The sequence below is a fragment of the Chrysemys picta genome, chromosome 1, assembly GCF_011386835.1.
Source record: "Chrysemys picta bellii isolate R12L10 chromosome 1, ASM1138683v2, whole genome shotgun sequence".
In the NCBI taxonomy this organism is placed as follows: Eukaryota; Metazoa; Chordata; order Testudines; family Emydidae; genus Chrysemys; species Chrysemys picta.
The window spans coordinates 230,900-250,247 of record NC_088791.1 but is presented as its reverse complement, the minus strand read 5'-3'; the positions used below and the strand labels follow the sequence as shown (position 1 = coordinate 250,247).

General features: G+C 50.7%; 1 protein-coding gene across 1 annotated transcript in view; it reads right to left on the bottom strand.

Moving 5' to 3' along the window:
• The window catches only part of HCLS1 (hematopoietic cell-specific Lyn substrate 1), a 53,947-nt gene that overhangs the window by 4,153 nt on the left and 30,446 nt on the right, over window positions 1-19,348 (bottom strand). Inside the window, exons 5-13 of the mRNA XM_065551352.1 lie at window positions 19,217-19,327; window positions 16,026-16,080; window positions 15,353-15,463; window positions 14,081-14,191; window positions 12,010-12,065; window positions 5,594-5,663; window positions 5,112-5,269; window positions 2,261-2,374; window positions 488-761 (exon numbers count right to left, since the gene is read on the bottom strand). Coding sequence (XP_065407424.1) covers window positions 488-761; window positions 2,261-2,374; window positions 5,112-5,269; window positions 5,594-5,663; window positions 12,010-12,065; window positions 14,081-14,191; window positions 15,353-15,463; window positions 16,026-16,080; window positions 19,217-19,327 — 1,060 coding nt within the window. The remainder of the gene's footprint in view (window positions 1-487; window positions 762-2,260; window positions 2,375-5,111; window positions 5,270-5,593; window positions 5,664-12,009; window positions 12,066-14,080; window positions 14,192-15,352; window positions 15,464-16,025; window positions 16,081-19,216; window positions 19,328-19,348) is intronic.

Sequence of the window (19,348 nt, the reverse complement as noted above, 5' to 3'; positions counted from 1 at the left end):
AAACCACTTAGGCATTTGTAGGTCAACATCAGTTCTTTGAACTGCAGCTGGAAATGAACCAAATCTGCACAGACTTTGGGGCATGGCTGGAAATCACTCCCTGCAAAACACAGCACCAAGCACTGAATTGCACCAGAGCACACTGCATTGTCCCATCCTCGTGCGAGCCCGCCCTGGCCCCTCTTGAACAGGTGAATCTATTGCTGGCCTAGGACTAACTGAGCTAGTCTCAGAACTTAGAGCAAGGCAGTGCTTTGCTTACCCCCCAACCCGTCACCATTTCTCCCAACTGGAAGAGCAAAGCAGGCTGCCCCCAGCAAGGCTCCCCACGGTGTCTGGGGAGGCCAATCGCTGCAGAGCAACATGATGCTGAGTTTCTCTCTGGCGTTTTTATGGCACCACAGTGCCTGCCTGGCCTGGCTCTGAAGTCCAGACAGACACCTGTGTCCCTAGAGACATGCCCCAGGACTCGTTCCCTGTCACTCACCAGGGCAGGGAATGTTCCGGCTGCTGCTGGGTGCACTCTCTGGGGGGATCTCCTCATAGTCCTCACTCGTATCAACACCCTCTTCGTAGATGGCCTCTGACTCCCTCGAGGGCTCCGGCAGCTCCTCATAGTCCCCTTGCAGATCCACGCTGTCGGCATAGATGGCCTCTTCCTCATGCGACTCCTCATGCAGCTGGCTGGAATCTTCGTCCAGGTCTGAGGGCCGCGGTGGCAGTGCAGGGGGCCGTTCCTCATCCTGTATGTCTGCCTCTTGCTGTGCAGTGAGGGAAGAATGGGAAACTAACCCATGTCAAGTATAAACTGTGGGGCAGGGACTCGACCTGCGTGTGTCTGTGCGTCGCCAGTATTAAGGGGTCTGATCCCTGAGGGGGGTGCTACATGCTACCTGCAGATGGTGCCCATCACCAGAAGGGCTTTTAAGGAAACATCCCAATAAGAGATTTAAGCAGCTGCCCAAGAACTGTGCAGAGCTACAGGACATGAGCTTTACCTGGCAGGTGCCAATCTCACCACTGGCAAAACTGCCATTTGTAAGCTAGTCCCAAGGGAAGGGAGCTGCTGGAAACGGCAAACCAGCTGAAACCCTGTGGTTTAAAAATGGCTGAGCCAGTTTAAACCAAATGCTGATAAAAAACAACACACATCCCCGGCTACAGCAAGGCAATTTGGGGCAAGTGGTGTCAGGATTGTGTCTCTTGTCCAGCTGCTATACAAGCAATACCATAGCACATTGAAATGGTAACAGGAAACATGAGCTGATTACATTCAATATGGGCAGAGATCAGACCAAATCAGCAATATAGATCTGTCTCAGCAAGTGTGTGTGTGTGTGTGTGTGTGTGTGTGTGTATCTCTGAAGAGTGCAAGTGACACACTACATATTACAGCTATAGCATAAAGACTGAGAAATCACCTCTGAGAGAAGCTTGGTGGTGAGTGAGTGAGTGAGTGAGTGAGTGAGTGAGTGAGTGAGTGAGTGAGTGAGTGAGTGTGTGTTGAAGTATAGAAGCGTAGACATTATGTTGGAACCTTATATTTAAGTGTATATAAAAGCAACCAAGTGAGAGGTCTGTATGAGGCACACCAGTATACGTAGGGCCTAACAGCTTTTGGTTAAACGTTATTCATAGCATTCCAAACACTAGTCACAATGTGTTCCGTGGCCATAAAGAGTGGTGTGGTGTGGCTCGCTCCCTTTGAAGCTGCTGGAAGCTAACAACACCTACTTGACAGGATTTTACACACACTAGTCCTGAGGTTGAACTGACTCTGTGCATGCTTCCTGAAAAGTCCTGAGAAGCCGGCTCTGACCTGTGCTTTAGCAGAGCGTTAAGCTGAGGTGCAAAAAGACTTAGTGTGCATTTTACATAACATTGCTGCAGCGGCTCCCTGCCCTGTTACAGAGACATGGGCACAGCCCAGCATTATCAACATCTGGTAGTATCCAGAGCCACTTAGAACTGGAACCATTCTCCCAGTGTTCCAGGCCTCTCGTGCTGCCCTGTGAAATCTCTTCTGCCCCTCAGCTGTGCTTCGGGTATTTGCCCATTCAGCTGCTGCTGACCCCTCCCCTGAGTACAGTTCCAGATTTGGTCTGCAAAAGGGGAAGCGTAAAGTGCCCAGTAGCCATGACCCCCTCCCCACACTGCCCTCCCTTCATAGTAACAGCCCTCCCGCCCCCACACACCGATTCTGACCTACACGCTGTCCTTCCCCGGCAGCTGTGGCCCTCACCCAGTGCTGCCCCCGTACCTGCTGTCTCTGTGGACTAGGCAGCATTGCTGGTTCTTTGCAAACCCTCCTGGGTACCAGAGCTGGCGTGGGACCTGGCTCCTTATTGTTCATCTCCTCACTCTCCTGGGTTTCCTTTAAGGAGAGAGATCATCAGCACCATTCAGTCTTTTTGCACAGGATCCAGAGTGACTCCCTTTCCTACTCCCGATGGGACAGTTTACACACAAGCCTCATTCTCCTCTCACTGGAGCCTGTCCCATTTCCCATAAACCCCACTCAGGAGACTAAGGGACCTAATGGCGATGGACCCATTGCTCGTGTGGGACCTGCAGGAATCAGCCTCAGGAAGGGTCCACTCAGCAGGAACATAGGTGCAGGAACTAGGGGTGCTGGGGGTGCTGCTGCACCCCCTGGCTTGAAGTGGTTTCCAGTATATACAGGATTTACAGCTTAGTTAAATGGCTCTCAGCCCCCCCACTGTACAAATGGTTCCAGCACCTCTGAGCAGGAATGCTTCTCATTCAGGAAGCCACCACCCCCATCCATGTGCCAGAAAGGGCCACAGTGTGGGGAAAGGCTGAGACCAGTCCCCAGTGCTCTATGGAGGGAAAGGGGTATCTGGTCACATAGTGGAGGTTCTTATCATAGAAATGTAGAACTGGAAGGGACCTCAAGGGTCCTGCACTGAGTCAGGACCAAGTAAACCCTAGACTATCCCTGACAAGTATTTGTCCAGCCTGTTTTTAACTACAGGGATTCCACAACCTCTCTTGGAAGCCTGTACCAGAACTTAACTACCTGTAAGTTTTACCTATCATCTAATCTAAATCTCCTTTGCTGCAAATAAACCCATTATTTCTTGTCCTGCCTTCTGTGGCCGTGGAGAACAATTGATCACAGTGCTCTTTGTAAGAACCTTTAACATATTGGAAGACTTATCAGGTCCCTCCCTCACTCTTCTTTTCTCAAGATTAAACGTGCCGGTTTTTAAAACCTTTCCTCATAGGTCAAGTTTTCAAAAAACTTTTATCATTTTTGTTGATTTTCACTGGATTCTTTGCAATTTGTCCACATCTTTCCTAAAGTGTGGAACCCACAATGACATTAGCCTTTTATGCAACTGCATCACATTATTGACTCATATTCAATTTGTGATCCACTAGAACCCCCCCGATCCTTTTCAGCAATACTGCCACCTACCCAGTTATTCCCCATTTTATAGTTTTGCATTTAATTTTTCCTTTCTAGGTGTGGTACTTTGCACTTGTCTTTGCTGAACTTCATCTTGATTTCAGACCAATATTCCAATTTGACATGGTCATTTTGAATTCTAACCCTGTCCTCCAAAGTCCTAGCAACCCCTCCCAGGTTGGTGTCATCCGCGATGTTATAAGCATCTATACTCTCCACTCCATTACCAAAATCATTAATGAAAATATTGAAATATTTTGAATATTCAAATATATTAAAATATGGAATAAGCACAGACCCCTGAAGGACCCTACTAGCTACATCCCCCCAGTTTGTCAGTCTTGGGAGCATATAAGGTGGACTCAAAACTCTGGTCTGTGCATCGAGGTCAAGAAGAATCCAGTCCCTGCACTGGGGAGTGGGGAGGGCCCTTTCTGGTGCTGGGATGAATCGGGTCCATGCATCGGGGTCATGGGGAGCAGGAAGGGCCATGTCTGGTGCTGGAGAGAGTCTGGTCCATGCATCAGGGAGCGGTGAGGGCCCTGTCTGGTGCTGGGATGAGTCCGGTTCATGTAGACAGCGCTATGTTGATGGGAGAGCTTCTCCCATTGACATCGCTACTGCCTCTCGGGGAGGTGGAGTACCTACGCCAACAGGAGAAGCTCTCCCATCAGCACAGGTACCTGCGTCACTAAACACTACAGAGGTGCTGCTGCAGTGCTATAGGTGTGCACAAACTCTAAAGGTCGGTATAACTATGTCGATTTGCCACACCCCTGAGTGACGCAGTTATACCAACATAAGTTTGTAGTGTAGACCAGGGCTCAGAAAGAAGAGAAAGATTCTCCCAAAGGGCTCCAAGTGCTGGAGGGCTGATGTCTCCTTTCCCAATTGCTATTGTAACCAGCTTTTCAAAATTCAAAAACGGGACACATGCAGGAGCTCCGCCCCCTCTGTGGCCCCTCCCCCTGCCCCTCCTCTTCCCCCCTGAGGCCCCACTGCATAGCCAGGCCAGAAGTCAGATTGGGGCCATAGTAAGAGCCACCCAGGGAGCTCAGGCCGCTGTGGGGAGCCCCAGATCCTCCACTTGCCCTGGGTGGGGGGCCCGAGAGCAGCACCCAGCCCGTGTCCCCACCCACGGGGCACGCCACCCCAGGGCAGGTGGGGAGTCTGAGGATCCCCACAGCGGCCCGGGATCCCTGGGCAGCTCTTATCACAGTCCGGCGGCCTGGTCAGGGCCGGAGCCTTGTGGGAAGAGGAGGAGCAGCGAGGGACGGGCCCTCATGGCAAGGGGGGACTAAGGACCACCTCAGCCCCCTCAGTGGGCAGAGTCTGGGGCCGTCCCCAAGCCTTGGGCAGTCGTGGAGCAGCGCTGCAGGGAATCCAGGACAAATGCTGTCCCAGAGACAATTCGGGATGGGTGGTCACCCTGGTGTGAGTCTGCCCTGAGGCAGGCAGATCAGGCACTGGCCTGGAAATCAGGATGCCTGGCTCCAACACTAACTTGTTGAGGGGGTTTGGGCAAGTCCCTGTCCGCCCTGAGAGAGGGGGACAATGCTGCTGTGCTCCCGTGTCCACAGCCTGGCTGTGCTCCCTTCAGCGCACAGCCACCCCAGAGCCTGGCCCCACCAGCGGTGACAGGGCAGCCCTGGCCGTGGCTGGGCATTGGGCCACTCACCTGCTGCTGCTGCTGCGGCTGCTGGGCTGCCTGGCGCTCCCGCTGCTCCCGGGCCTGGCGCCTCACTCGTTCCTCCTCCACCCGCTTCCTATTCTCTTCGTCAGCCGACTTGGCCATGCTCTCGAATCGCGACTTCAGGCTTCTGGCTCCACTGGAGGCTGCACAGAGAAATGGCTTCTCAGGAACAGGCACCCTGGGTCAGCTTGCTGGGACACGCCACCCAACTGGCCTCCCCTGTCTCCAGGGCACCCCCCTGGGATCCTCCTCCCTCTTAACGGGGTGCCTCCATCCCCCCCAGGCCAAACCCACTGACTCCATCATCTTCCCCCTCCAGCCTGCAGGCCAAACCCGCACAACCCCCCAGCCACATGCCCGGTGCGGAGTTTCTGACTGCGGAGGCTTGTAGGAACAGCCGTGGAATACAGTCTCTTCCCAGGTGCAGGGCCAGGGCTAGGCACTCTGGTTGTTTCCGAGTGTCTTACCTGCCTCCACAGGTTTGGTCTTCTCATAGGAGGAAGTTGGAGCTTCCATCTCATTAAAGCCAGCGGCGCTCTGAAAAGGGAAGAGAATGGCACATCCAGCATGCCAGGGAAGAGATGCAGCAGAACCATAGTCCCCAGGGCAATGGCCCAGCCAGACACCCATCTGGATTCTATTCCCAGTTCTGCCACTGGCCTGCTGTGTGACACTGGGGGAGTCACATCTCTCTGTGCTTCAGTTTCCCCACTCTATAGCACCTCGGGGGCTTGGGAGCCAGAAGGAGTGTCTTAGTTCTTCCACTGACTATTAATATTGTTAATTTCTGTTGCTAATTCTTTTCACTTCTCAACCTGGCCACAATAATAGAATGCTGACATGGGCAGCAGAAAATAGGGAAATAACAGGTAGAAATATAATTAATGATATTCAACATGGTTTTGTAGAAAATAGGTCTTGTCAAACCAACCTGGTTGTCACAGGGCAGCATCTGAAGCACCCTCCAGCAGCAGGCCATGGCAGACCAGCACACCTGCCTCAGTGTCCCTCTTTCAAAATCCCCAGTAATGCCATGCAAGCTTTCTTGCTTCAATTTTCCTCCTCCTTGGGGCCAGTTTATTACAAAAACATAGTGGAAAATAGACCATAACAAAAGCCCCAAAACATAGTCCACTGATCACTCTCTATGCACATAGTCCTTAACATCTAATCTTTCAACACTCCACATACCCATGTGGCATCTTCCACCAAACCTGGGCTCTTCTTCAGTCCTCTCCTTCCTTCTGCCAGGTCAACTGTCCAGCCCTTCTAGCTGGAGTGCAAATCCACTCTTCCCAGAAGGCAAGCCCATGCACTGTTCCCCTGGCTGCAGCTCTCCAGCATGGAGACATCAGCCTTTCTGCAGCTCCCCTGCCTTCAACCCTCTCCAGCCCTTAGCTTCAGCTTGCTGGCTTAGAAGTCAGCAATCAACTCCCTCTGCTGCTCTGTGGCCTTCAGCCCTCTCCAGCCCACTGGCCCAGGCTCTCTGGCTTGGGGAGGTCAGCTGGCAAACCCCTCTAGCTGATCTCCTGCTCCAGCCTCCCCCAGGCATCAGCTACAGCTTCCTTCAGGGATCCTCCTCCAGTCCCCTGGTCCCGGGCAGCTCTCACCTGCCCTTGCCAGACTGAACTCCAGCAGCTTTCACCTAAGCCTCTACCTCACAAACTCTCAGGCTGCTCTGTCCATTTCTATGGCCCAGATGCCTTCCTTTAAGCTCGGTTGGGGGTCAGCTGACAAGTCACAGGTGTACTGCCCTCTTCCTTCTTAAATGTCCCGTGCCATGCTGTGAAACTGATATTCTTTCAGGAGAGTACTTGCCTGCTTGATAAAGGTAACTGTGCTGAGGTAATAGACTCCTGTAAGGCATTAGATTTAGTTCTGCACAGCATTCTGCTTAAAAAATAGCATTGTATACAAACCAATATGACATCTATCAAATGGATTAAAAACTGGTTAACTGATTGGTCCTGCTTTGGGCAGGGGGTTGGGCTAGATGACCTCCTGAGGTCCCGTCCAACCCTGATATTCTATGATAGTACACCTAACGATTGTAAATGGGGAATAGTCAATGAACAGGGATGTTTCTTATGGGATGAGAGGAAAGGTTCTCTCATGGATCAGTAACTGGTTAAAAGTTAGGAAACAAAGGGTAGGAATAAATGGTCAGTTTTCAGAATGGAGAGAAGTAAATAGTGGTGTCCCCCAGGAGTCTGTATTGGGACCAGTCCTATTGAACATATTTATAAATGATCTGGAAAAAGGGGTAAACAGTGAGGTAGCAAAATTTGCAGATGATACAAAACTACTCAAGATAGTTAAGTCCCAGGAAGACTGCGAAGAGTTAAAAAAGGATCTCACAAAACTGGGTGACTGGGCAACAAAATGGCAGATGAAATTCAAAGTTGATAAATGCAAATTAATGCACATTGTAAAACATAATCCCAACTATACATATAAAATGATGGGGACTAAATTAGCTGTTACCACTCAAGAGAGAGATCTTGGAGTCATTGTGGATAGTTCTCTGAAAACATCCACTCAATGTCCAAAGGCATTCATAAAGTGAACAAAATGTTGGGAATCATTAAGCAAGGGATTGATAATAAGACAGAAAATATCATATTGCCTCTAAATAAATCCAATGGTACACCCACACCTTGAATACTGCATGCAGATGTGGTCGCCCCATCTCAAAAAGATATATTGGAATTGGAAAAGGTTCAGCAAAGGGCAACAAAAATGATTAGGGGGTATGGAATGGCTTCCGTATGAGGAGAGATTAATAAGACTGGGACTTTTCAGCTTGGAAAAGAGGCGACTAAGGAGGGATATGATTGAGGTCTATAAAATCATGACTGGTCTGGAGAAAGTAAATAAGGAAGTGTTATTTACTCCTTCTCATAACACAAAAACTAGGGGTCACCAAATGAAATTAATAGGCAGCAGATTTAAAACAAACAAAAGGAAGTATTTTTTCACACAACACACAGTCAACCTGTGGAACTCCTTGCCAGAGGATGTGGTGAAGGCCAAGATTATAACAGGGTTCAAAAAAGAACTAGATAAGTTCATGGGGGATAGTCCATCAATGGCTATTAGCCAGGATGGACAGGGATGGTGTTCCTAGAAGCTGGGAATGGGCGACAGGATGGATCACTTGATGATTACCTGTTCTGTTCATTCCCTCTAGGGCCCTTGGCATTGGCCACTGTCGGAAGACAGGATACTAGGCTAGATGGACCTTTGGTCTGACCCAGTATGGCCGTTCTTATTTCCTGTAACTGTAACCCATGCCTGCCTGGTATGGCACTCAGTCCCCCTCCAGTAGCACCTAGATCATCTAGAGATTGAGTCTGCTTACCGCCTTAGCTAAGAGCCACATAGCTTTTAGCTCATGCAGTAGAGACTCGTACACTAAACTCCAGAGGTTCCCAGGTTCAATCCTGCCTGCTGACAGACGGGGGTCTGTCCGCGTTACACAATGATCAGTGCTAGTTAAGGGTTTCATCAATTGATCTGGAAGAAAATTTTTAAAAAGCCTTTGCTGGTAAAGTTTGCAGATGAGACAAGCAGTAGTGGAGTGGTGGTTAATGAGGAAGACAGGCCATTGACACAAAGTGATCTGTACATTCCCACAGATTTGGGAAGACTTCTTAAACAAGCCCCCACACCAGTGATTGCCTGCATTCTCTGAGGTCAGGACCTTCACTCTGCAAGATGTCCTGGACGCCCAACAGGAGGCATGACCAGAGAATCCTATTCCTGGCCTGTGAAAGAGAGTCATGAACTCTTCTCCCTTCAAATTCACAACAGGGCAAGTGACACTGAAAAAGCCAACCCTGGACACATTGGTTCTAACCAACTACCGCCCAGCATCCCACTCCTGAGCAAGCTCATAAAGAGGGTAGGCGAATGCCTAATTCAAGATAATCTAATTGATGTTAATATCCTAGACCTGGCATCATCTGGATTAAGGCCCAGACATGGGACTGAAACCATTTTAGTGGCATGGATGGCACTCTCCTGATATCAATGGATAGAGGGCAGTCAGTCATCTATTCTCATCCTCTTGGCCCTCGCTGCAGCATTTAGTACTGTCCACCACGAGAGTCATGGATTCATATTTCCTAGATTCCAAAGCCAGAAGGGACCATTGCGATCATCTAATCAGACCTCCTGTATAACACAGGCCAGAGACCTGCCCTGAAATAATTCCTAGAGCAGGGGTAGGCAACCTATGGCACACGTGCCGAAGGCGGCACACGAGCTGATTTTCAGTGGCACTCACGCTGCCCGGGTCCTGGCCACCGGTCCGGGGGTGGGGGGGCTCTGCATTTTAATTTAATTTTAAATGAAGCTTCTTAAACATTTTAAAAAAACTTATTTACTTTATATACAACAATAGTTTAGTTATATATTATAGACTTATAGAAAGAGACCTTCTAAAAACGTTAAAATGTATTACTGGCACGCGAAACCTTAAATTAGAGTGAATAAATGAAGACTCGGCACACCACTTCTGTGACTTCAGCACTTAGGAAACTCCAGCTGGCACAGAATGCTGCCATGTTTCTACTCAGCAACATAGGCTACCATGAGAGCATCCAACCTGCTCTCTGCTCCTGACACTGGCTGGCTATAGAATATCACATCAAGTTCAAGATCTCAATCCTTATCTTCAGGGTGCTCAGAGGCCTAGATCCACCATATCTAAAAGAGCTTAAGCTCCAGGATGTAGACCATGGTCAACAAGTCCCCTACTCTGCACAACAGAGCTGGCTACACCAAGTGTAAGGCCATTTCTGTAGGAGTCAGTGCTTTCTCACCGGCCAATCCCAGACTGTCAAACAAAGGAACTAAGGACCACCCCAAATCTCACCACCATTGCTCTGCTCCAAGTGCTAGGCACACTTCTGAAACCTGCCTTCTCTAACATGCACAGAGCAAAATGCACATAAAATACCCCCAAAACAATGAAAACCATGCCAAAACAAAACACTCCATTGCACACAAAATTCTTCCCCTGGGGAGAAGGAGAAAGAAAGAACAAACAATATGTGACAGCTCTTAGTCACAACCGTCAATGAATGATAGGAAGGTGCTCAAATACTGCAGTTTGAGTGCAATATGAGAACCTGTACAGAATGGAATCTAGATCGCTTATCCTTGTGGGTAAAATCAAACCAGAAGCCCAACACTTTCCCCTGCATACGCTGCACCTGTAGGACCCTAACATTCCATTTCCTTTGCCCCCGCAGCACATCTGTCCACAGGTGCAGTACTGGAGATGAGGCAGGTAGCTACAAAGGAAATTTCCTGCAGAGCCATGGCCTTCGCGCATGCTCACCACTGTTATTGACCATGCAGCCCCCTTCCCATTGCACCTTCTGAACTCAGTAAGAAAATACCCAACCGACTGTGACTGCACAGCGCAGGAGCCCAAAAGGCTGGTAACTCAGCCAGACCCAAACCAATGGGCAGTGGAACACACTGAGCCAGTGGTTCCCAAACTTTAACAACTTGTGAACCCCTTTCACTAAAATGTCAAGTCTCGCAAACCCCCTCCTAAAAATGAGTATTTCCAGGGATTTTCTCCTTTACCTGAGTATAAATTTTAAAGCAGTGACTTGGAAATATAAAAATTGTTTTTATGACATGCTTATTACACACTATTTATTATTATTTATAATTACAGTATTTTTATTACATTATGAAAACGGCAAAACTCTTCCAGATGTCACTTTCATAGCTTGTATCACTTTGAATAAGCCTTTATAAGACAAGGCTCCTATGTTTCATCAAGGAGTATCAGATGAAACAGCATGAAGGTATTTAAGAAGCCAACTCAAAGAGTTCCTCCTACACAAGCATTCAGGTCTTGAGCAGTCCAGGCAAACAACGCACGTTACAACAAAGCTTAAACTTGTTCTTCATAATATTTTTTTAAACAATACTAGCTGCCTATTTAATTTTAAAAACAGCAAAAAATATAAGAAATGGAAAGGGACGTGGATAAGGAATCTTGACGTTTAAATCTCCTCAGTGTGATAGATATGCTTGCTTTGATCTGCTTAGCTCTTGGAGGTTCAGGTGCTCCATGCTGCTGGCCCCATGCTGCCCGGGGTCCCTAGGGACAGCTCTGTCCGCCATTAGGGAATTTTTTCCCCAAGAACCCCCTGTAACATTTTGGGAATCACTGCACTAAGCCCATTCTCATAACTCAGACCCTGCCACGGTCCAAATGTGGGGCGCACTGCGCCAAGACGACCAGCATGAGGGCCACACAAACACTGATGAAGAAGATGGAAAATGGTGCAGGAATCCTTCTTGTTAATAGAAATTACACTTTGTAACCCTAGGCTTGCGATTCCTTATTTCTGATGTAAATAATTAACAATAAAGTGTGTGTGAAAGACAGAAGGGAAATGACACCAAATCTGTGTGCAAAGCAGCTTTGGGACCACAGTGAGTGAGGTCCTTCAGAATGAAGAACTTACAAGAGGAATGGTCCCTCCCTGCCAGATTCCTACTGTAGCCCCATTCGCTGCAGAGTGGTTGAGAAAAATCTTATTGTCACGGAAGGACATCTGGTTCTCACACAGTGAAATTCACCCCCAGGCAGAAACCAGGCCTGGGAGAATTCAGCCCAAGAGGGGAGCGATTCAGAAAGGACTTAAAATGGAAATACCACCCCACATTCCATCTCTCTTCCCCCATGCTTCATCACACCAGGCCCGCCCTTCTGCCACCACAGCTAAATAACTGCACAGGGGAAAGGCTGTGCGAGAAGCGGTGCAGCAGGTGTCACTCCCCTTTGCAGAGGAGCAAGGTTTGGGAGTTCTGGGGGCATAACTGTGAACTGTGCTGAGTGCAGCAGGCTTACCTTATCCACTCTGTCCTCCTGCACACCGTACCGACCTCCAAAGCCCTTGGCATAGTCTGCAACACACAAAGGGTTCAGTTTGCCCTCAGCTTTCGGGAGAAGCTCCCATAGACTTCACTGGGAGATGCCCCAAGTAGCAGAGGAAGGATTGGGCCCAAACAGATCAGGGAGGATTTTGCCCCATTCCAGCAACCCATGAACAAACAAGAACTGTCGGCAGCCAACAAATCCATTTGTACTTTAGAACTAGCCCACTCAGTCAGGTACTAATGCTGGATGCTTCTGGGGAAGGCGTGAAATCCACATTACATGGCAAACCCACATCGTGCACCCAGCACCCAATGGGTAATACTCCAGCAGGGGGAAACATCCTCCTGACTCCCCATCCGGTGCCTTGAGGCAGGGGCTTCAGAACCCTGGTCATTTCATCTTAGCCAGAGGCCTGGGAGATGCTTTGATTGGAACTGGGAAAACACTGGAAAAAGCCTCCACAGATAGTCCCCGGAATCACTGCCTGTAGCAGGATGGACACCTGCTCCTGCCTGGAAGGGCCTGAGATAGTCCAGGGAGTAGGCACTGTGAAGGCTGAGCTGATTAGGGGAAGTGGCTGTAGCTGGGGCCACGCCCCAAACAGCCTCAGCAGGCCCTATAAAGGTTGGGAGGCAGGTGCTCAGACCAGAGTCTCTCTCTGCCTTCAGAGAGAGAAGGGCCTGGCTGCAGGGAGCTAGACAGGGTACCTGTAGTAGAGCAGGGCTGGGGAAAGGCTGAGGAGCTCCAGCCTGGATAGCCCCAGGCTGCGGCCTGGTAGTAGGCCAAGGGTAGTGGGGGTTGCAGTGGGCAGCCCAGGGCTAGGTCAAGGCAGCAGGTCCAAACCCCCCTTGCCAGTGATGAGTGGCCTATACTGCAGTCTGCCCCAGGGAGTGGGAGCTAGTTGGTGACTGGCAGTGGCCTAGTGCTGAGGCAAGGTGGGGCTAGTGGGTGGGGGTTCCCTGGGGGGGGAGAGACCCAGATCTGTGGGGTACTGCCAGGGGGCAGTGACCCAGAGCAAGGGGCACCAGGGTCCTGGGAGGGACACAGGGGCCAGAAGTAGGGACAAGGCGGATCACCGGCCTGCAGAGGGCGCTCCAGATGCTGGACGAGCTGATTCCCCGGAGTAACCAGTAGGGGGCGCCGCAGGGGTGAGTCCGTACCCTTACACTGCCTGATTGTGCCCCACCCAGTGTCTGCTCCCTGCATGCCACAGGAATATGCCTGACACCGGGAATTTTAGTCAGCACCGCAGAATAGCTCTGTACAGCCAATTTCAGATTCATAGCCAAGTATCTGCTCTGGAATCCTGAGTGTAACACACTCCTCCAATCAGGAACCAAAACAGACCATGGACCCTTTATGCCCATTCAATGTATCATGAATTTCAAATGCCAAATACAAAATTAAAGGGTGTTTGTGCAGGGTCTGCATTCGTTTATCGCAATGGCAGCAGGTGTTCCAATGGCATCTTTGTTGCTAAGGGGACCAATGCCGTGTGCTCGCCATGAAGGTTATTTCCTGCTACAGACCTACTGCCTGGCCAGCGGCACATCAGCAGTAGCAGCCAGCCTGGGGAAGGCGCCAGGTGGCCACCAGGGAGATGTCCAAGCCCCAGGGCTTGGGGGTTGTTCTTCAGAATAGGTTCCTCAAAAATGAATTCCGTACGTGTGCAATGTGGCATTAATCCAGGTGCCCTCCCAGTAGCCCACCCCTTACTGAGCTGGGCGTCCCCCCCCCCCCATAGGCCACCTCCTTACTGAGCTGGGCGCCCCCCACCTCCACTCCTTATTGCTGTAGGTGAGCACTTCCCATGCTCTGCCCTCCAACACACATAGATCCGTGCTCCAGCCTTTGTTCGGCTGCTGCTCCCCACCCCATGTCCTATTCCTTGACCCCCACAATGCCCTGCTTTTTGTGTTTCAAATCTCAGCAGTCCCACATCTGTATCACAGTGCAGTCTGGTCAGCTCCCAGATTTAGCTGGGCCAAATGCACCATAGCTTGGCCCAAAAGAACATGACTCCAGTAGAAGCAGCACACACCTGTCTGGGACTCATGATGCTTCAACTCTTCCTGGTGATCCCAGCCGAGGGCACATTTGTCCTGACGGTCCTTCTGCACCCCAAACTTCCCACCAAAGCCCACGGCATAGTCTGCAGTCACGGGGGAAGACAGAGCACGGGGGGTGGAGGGGGGAGATGGGACAGCAACATAGAGAGACAATCAGAGACGGTCCGTTAATTCAGGCTCACATAACTCTAATGAAGGCAGCTCCAGTCCCTGGGTCAGCGGTTGGTGCGGGATTGAGGTAGGGCTAATGGGATGCTGGCAGGGGTGGGGATGGAGAAGCTCACAGGGGATGATGGGAGGGTGGAGCAGGGCTCAGGGGTTCCAATCTAACTGATTTTTTCCTCATTGCCTTGTTAAAGTGGGAAAAATAAAAGCCATCTCCAGCTCACCACGCCCCTCACCTGGGGTATGTGTGGGGAGCAGGCTGGTGTATTGAAGGCTGGACTGTCCCTTCAGACACTGTTCTCTCATCAACAGCCCAGCTAGGGTGACCAAGTGTCCTGATTTTATAGGAACAGTCCCGATACTTGGGGCTTTGTCCTACATAGGTGCCTATTACCCCCAACCCCATCCCGATTTTTCACACTTGCTATCTGGTCACCCTAAGCCTAGCCCTGCTCCAGAGAGACACCCCACTCCCCCTGGCCTTTTGTGGGATGAGAGAGGCATTCACGCTGCACACACATGCTGTTCCCTCATTGACCTGCCTCCCTGTCGGGTCCCTGGGGCAAGAGGGAATTTGGTTTCCATCTTCATTCAGTCCTGAGCTCCCCACACAGGGGCCCTAGTCCTGACTCCTAGAGTCGTGGGACACAGACACAGCCTGCTACCCACCACCGCTCCACCCCTTCCTCGCTGACAGGCAACCCGCTCCCTTCACCTCACTCAGTGCCGCCTCCCATCCCTCCACTCCCCAGTGAGGCCAGCCTCACCTGCCAGCTTACCTGCTCCCCCCATTAGCTGCCGGCTGCGCTGTCCAGGCCTGGAACACCCTAGCCTGGCCCATGAGGCAGCCAAACCCCTCCACAGGGCCCATTCTGCCACAGTGCCTGCTGGAAGTGGCAGGTCCTGGTTTGGCTCAGCGTTGGGTTCCCCAGAAATGAGCTGGGCTTCTCAGAGCTACACTGCTGTGGGCAGTGCCCCCTCAAGGACGCCTGGCCCCTTCCCGCCCATGTTTCATCTTAGTGTGGGAAAGGCCAGACACATGCTGGGCACCCGAAAACAATGGCCGCCACAGGCCTGACCTTTCTGTGACTCGTGCTTCTCTGTCTGACTCTTGTAGTCGAACCCCACGGCTGCTTTGTCCAGCTTGTCCTTTTCCACCCCATAACGGCCACCGAACCCCTTGGCGTAATCTGGGGAATAGCACACAAGCAGAGATTAGTGGTCCCTCCAATCCACTGGAGAGGGTAGGTGGACACGGGGAGGGGCAGGAGAAATGCAAGAAGAGAGAGAGGGCAGTGGTGGGGATGGAGGGATGAGGCTAGGAGGAAGCGCAAGAGGAGGGAGGATGGGGTCCAAGAGTGGCAGAAGGTGGGGGGAGGGGAGGGGTAGAGGAGATAAGGGGTGGGATGGGGGAAGGAGTGAGGGGGTGGCAGAGGACAGAGGAGCACAGTGGCAGAGAGTGGGGTGGGAGGGGAGGTGGTGAGGGAGAATGGGGAAGGGAGAGGCAGAGGGGAGGGGCAGAGGAAGGAAGGGGTTGTGGTGGGGGAAAGAGCGAGGGGGTGGCAGAGGATGGGAAAACTGTGGCAGAGAGTGGAGGGGAGGTGGTGGGGGAGAATGGGGAAGGGAGAGGCAGAGTGGAGGGGAGGGAAGGAGTAGAAGAGAGGATGGGGTGAGTTGGGACGTGACAAGGGGAGTAATAACAGATGGGGTGATGGGAGTGTCATAGGAGGTGAACACTACCACTGAACTTGCCTTTCTGGGATGCGTGCTTCTCCACCTCGCCCTTGTACTCGAACCCAAGCGCTGACTGAAGGAGGAAGCAGAAGAGCATCAGCTGCTTCCTTGGGACGGGGTTCCCAGTCAGAACCAGGGCCTGGCCCCTTCATCCTCTGCTTTCCCAACTGGGCAGCTGCGTTTGTGCCCAGAGAGCCGTCCACCTCGGGGTCACAGGCTTCAAGCCAGCCCAGCCCCCCTTTTCCCACTTCAACAAACTTAGGCTTCTTGCCCTACCCTCTCCATCAAGACTTGCCCACTCTGTGCCCCCCCCCCATCTATTCTTGTCTCTTGTTGTGCCACCAGCCTCTGACCTGACCTCTCATTTGTCTGCGTCACTCACAGCTGTCTCTGCCTGTCTGTCCAGGGTTGCCCCAGGATGGCACCCTCACCCTGAGGCACTCCCCATATGAAGACCCCTTTGTCCCCACCCCCCACACCCACTGCCACACCGCTCTGTAAGGCCGTTAGGTCTCCACATGCACTGCCCTGCTCAGCAGCCATGACACCAGTAGAAGCCTGGTGGTGGGCTATAGGTGATCCCGGCAATTACAGACCGGTAAGTCTAACGTCGGTACCAGGCAAATTAGTCGAAACAATAGTTAAGAATAAAATTGTCCGACACATAGGAAAACAAACTGTTGAGCAATAGTCAACATGGTTTCTGTAAAGGGAAATTGTGTCTTACTAATCTATTAGAATTGTTTGAAGGGGTCAACAAACATGTGGACAAGGGGGATCCAGTGGACATAGTGTACTTAGATTTCCAGAAAGCCTTTGACAAGGTCCCTCACCAAAGGCTCTTATGTAAATTAAGCTGCCATGGGATAAAAGGGAAGGTCCTTTCATGGATTGAGAACTGGTTAAAAGACCGGGAACAAAGGGTAGGAATTAATGGTAAATTCTCAGAATGGAGAGGGGTAACTAGTGGTGTTCCCCAAGAGTCAGTCCTGGGACCGATCCTATTCAACTTATTCATAAATGATCTGGAGAAAGGAGTAAACAGTGGGGTGGCAAAGTTTGCAGATGATATTAAACTGCTCAAGATAGTTAAGACCAAAGCAGACTGTGAAGAACTTCAAAAAGATCTCACAAAACTAAGTGATTGGGCAACAAAATGGCAAATGAAATTTAATGTGGGTAACTGTAAAGTAATGCACATTGGAAAAAATAACCCCAACTATACATACAATATGATGGGGGCTAATTTAGCTACAACAAGTCAGGAAAAAGATCTTGGCATCAGCGTGGATAGTTCTCTGAAAATGTCCACGCAGTGTGCAAAGGCGGTCAAAAAAGCAAACAGGATGTTAGGAATCATTAAAAAGGGGATAGAGAATAAGACTGAGAATATATTATTGCCCTTATATAAATCGATGGTACGCCCTCATCTCGAATACTGCGTACAGATGTGGTCTCCTCATCTCAAAAAAGATATACTGGCACTAGAAAAGGTTCAGTAAAGGGCAACTAAAATGATTAAGGGTTTGGAACGGGTCCCATATGAGGAGAGATTAAAGAGGCTAGGACTCTTCAGCTTGGAAAAAAGGAGACTAAGGGGGGATATGATAGAGGTATATAAAATCATGAGTGATGTGGAGAAAGTGGATAAGGAAAAGTTATTTACTTATTCCATAATACAAGAACTAGGGGTCACCAAATGAAATTAATAGGCAGCAGGTTTAAAACAAATAGAAGGAAGTTCTTCTTCACGCAGCGCACAGTCAACTTGTGGAACTTCTTACCTGAGGAGGTTGTGAAGGCTAGGACTATAACAGCGTTTAAAAGAGAACTGGATAAATTCATGGTGGTTAAGTCCATTAATGGCTATTAGCCAGGATGGGTAAAGAATGGTGTCCCTAGCCTCTGTCTGTCAGAGGGTGGAGATGGATGGCAGGAGAGAGATCACTTGATCATTGCCTGTTGGTCCACTCCCTCTGGGTCACCTGGCATTGGCCACTGTCGGTAGACAGGATACTGGGCTAGATGGACCTTTGGTCTGACCCGGTACGGCCTTTCTTATGTTCTTAGGTTCTAAGCCACAGCAGGGGCAGCAGCGCTGACTGAGACAGAACCAGGGGATTCTAGCTCATCCTTGCTGGTCATGATGGGCTGCCCGCTGGTCAGGGCAGCACCAGGGCTCCCTGTGCACAGAGATGCCCACGACTGAAATACAAGCCGCTCACACAGCACTGCCTGGGAGGTCACCAGCTCTGCCCCGGGGTGGGGGCTCCACATCACAGAGCCCTTCCCCCTGCTTGGCCTCTGCTGAAATGCCAAGATGACAGTGTTCCCCTCTCATCAGCTGCACCCCTCCGCCCCCTCGCCAAAGGTCAGTGCCTGAGCTTAGAGACCAGGGCTGCCCCATTCTGTGATGTCAGTTACACGTGCTGCGCAAGTCAGGTATCCAGCCAGACGGGGGCAGCATGACACATGCCAGGTGCAGAGCTGCCAAGTTTTGTGTAGCTCCATGGGTGAGTTTATGCAAATGAATTAGCTAGTTTGCATAATTGAGAAAAATTGCAGAGAGCCATAAATATCAGTTTGGAAACCACGGTGTGGATTTAGTGAAAAGTGTCAGTTTGACACCCGATACGTGAGCAGGCCTCCCCAGCGAGGTGGGGCAGGGTGCTCAGGCACGGCCCGGTTCCTTGCACCCCTCAGAAGAAAAGGCAATTGCATTGTGCCAGAGGAGTGAGTTGTCAGTGACGGTTCCGAGGTGCACAAAACACACAGCAACCCTGGGCCCAGACCATTGTGTGCCTTGAAAATAAAGGCTAAGACCTTTAATTTACTGCATGGCAAGAGCAGGGCACCTGGCTACGTGTTCTCACTGTGCCCTGTACCAGAGCCCTGCGCTGGACTATTCTTTTAATCCCTCTCCCATTCTGCCCCACAATACCCACTCCCACTCACTCCTGCATTGTTTCTTTATTTAAAAAAAAAAAAGAATAACTTGCTTTACATTGCTCAAATTCTATTTATGACAACTGACGAGAGATTTAGTGTTTTCTCACAAATTACCGCAGTTTGGTGTTTTTGCCCACCCAATCCTGCCTGCAACAAAGTACATTTTACCCACTCCTGCGATTATGGCAGTTGGTCCTGTGGGACCCGTGGGATTCCTGTCCCGCTGCAGGGCTCTAACCTGTACCACCGTGGCCACCTACCTTGTCGGCTCGGTCCCTCTGGACTCCATATTTCCCCCCAAAGCCTTTAGCTGCATCTGTCTGAGACGAATGCTTCTCAACATCAGCTACGTACTCGTGGCCCAGTGCACTCTAGGAAACCAGAAAGAACAG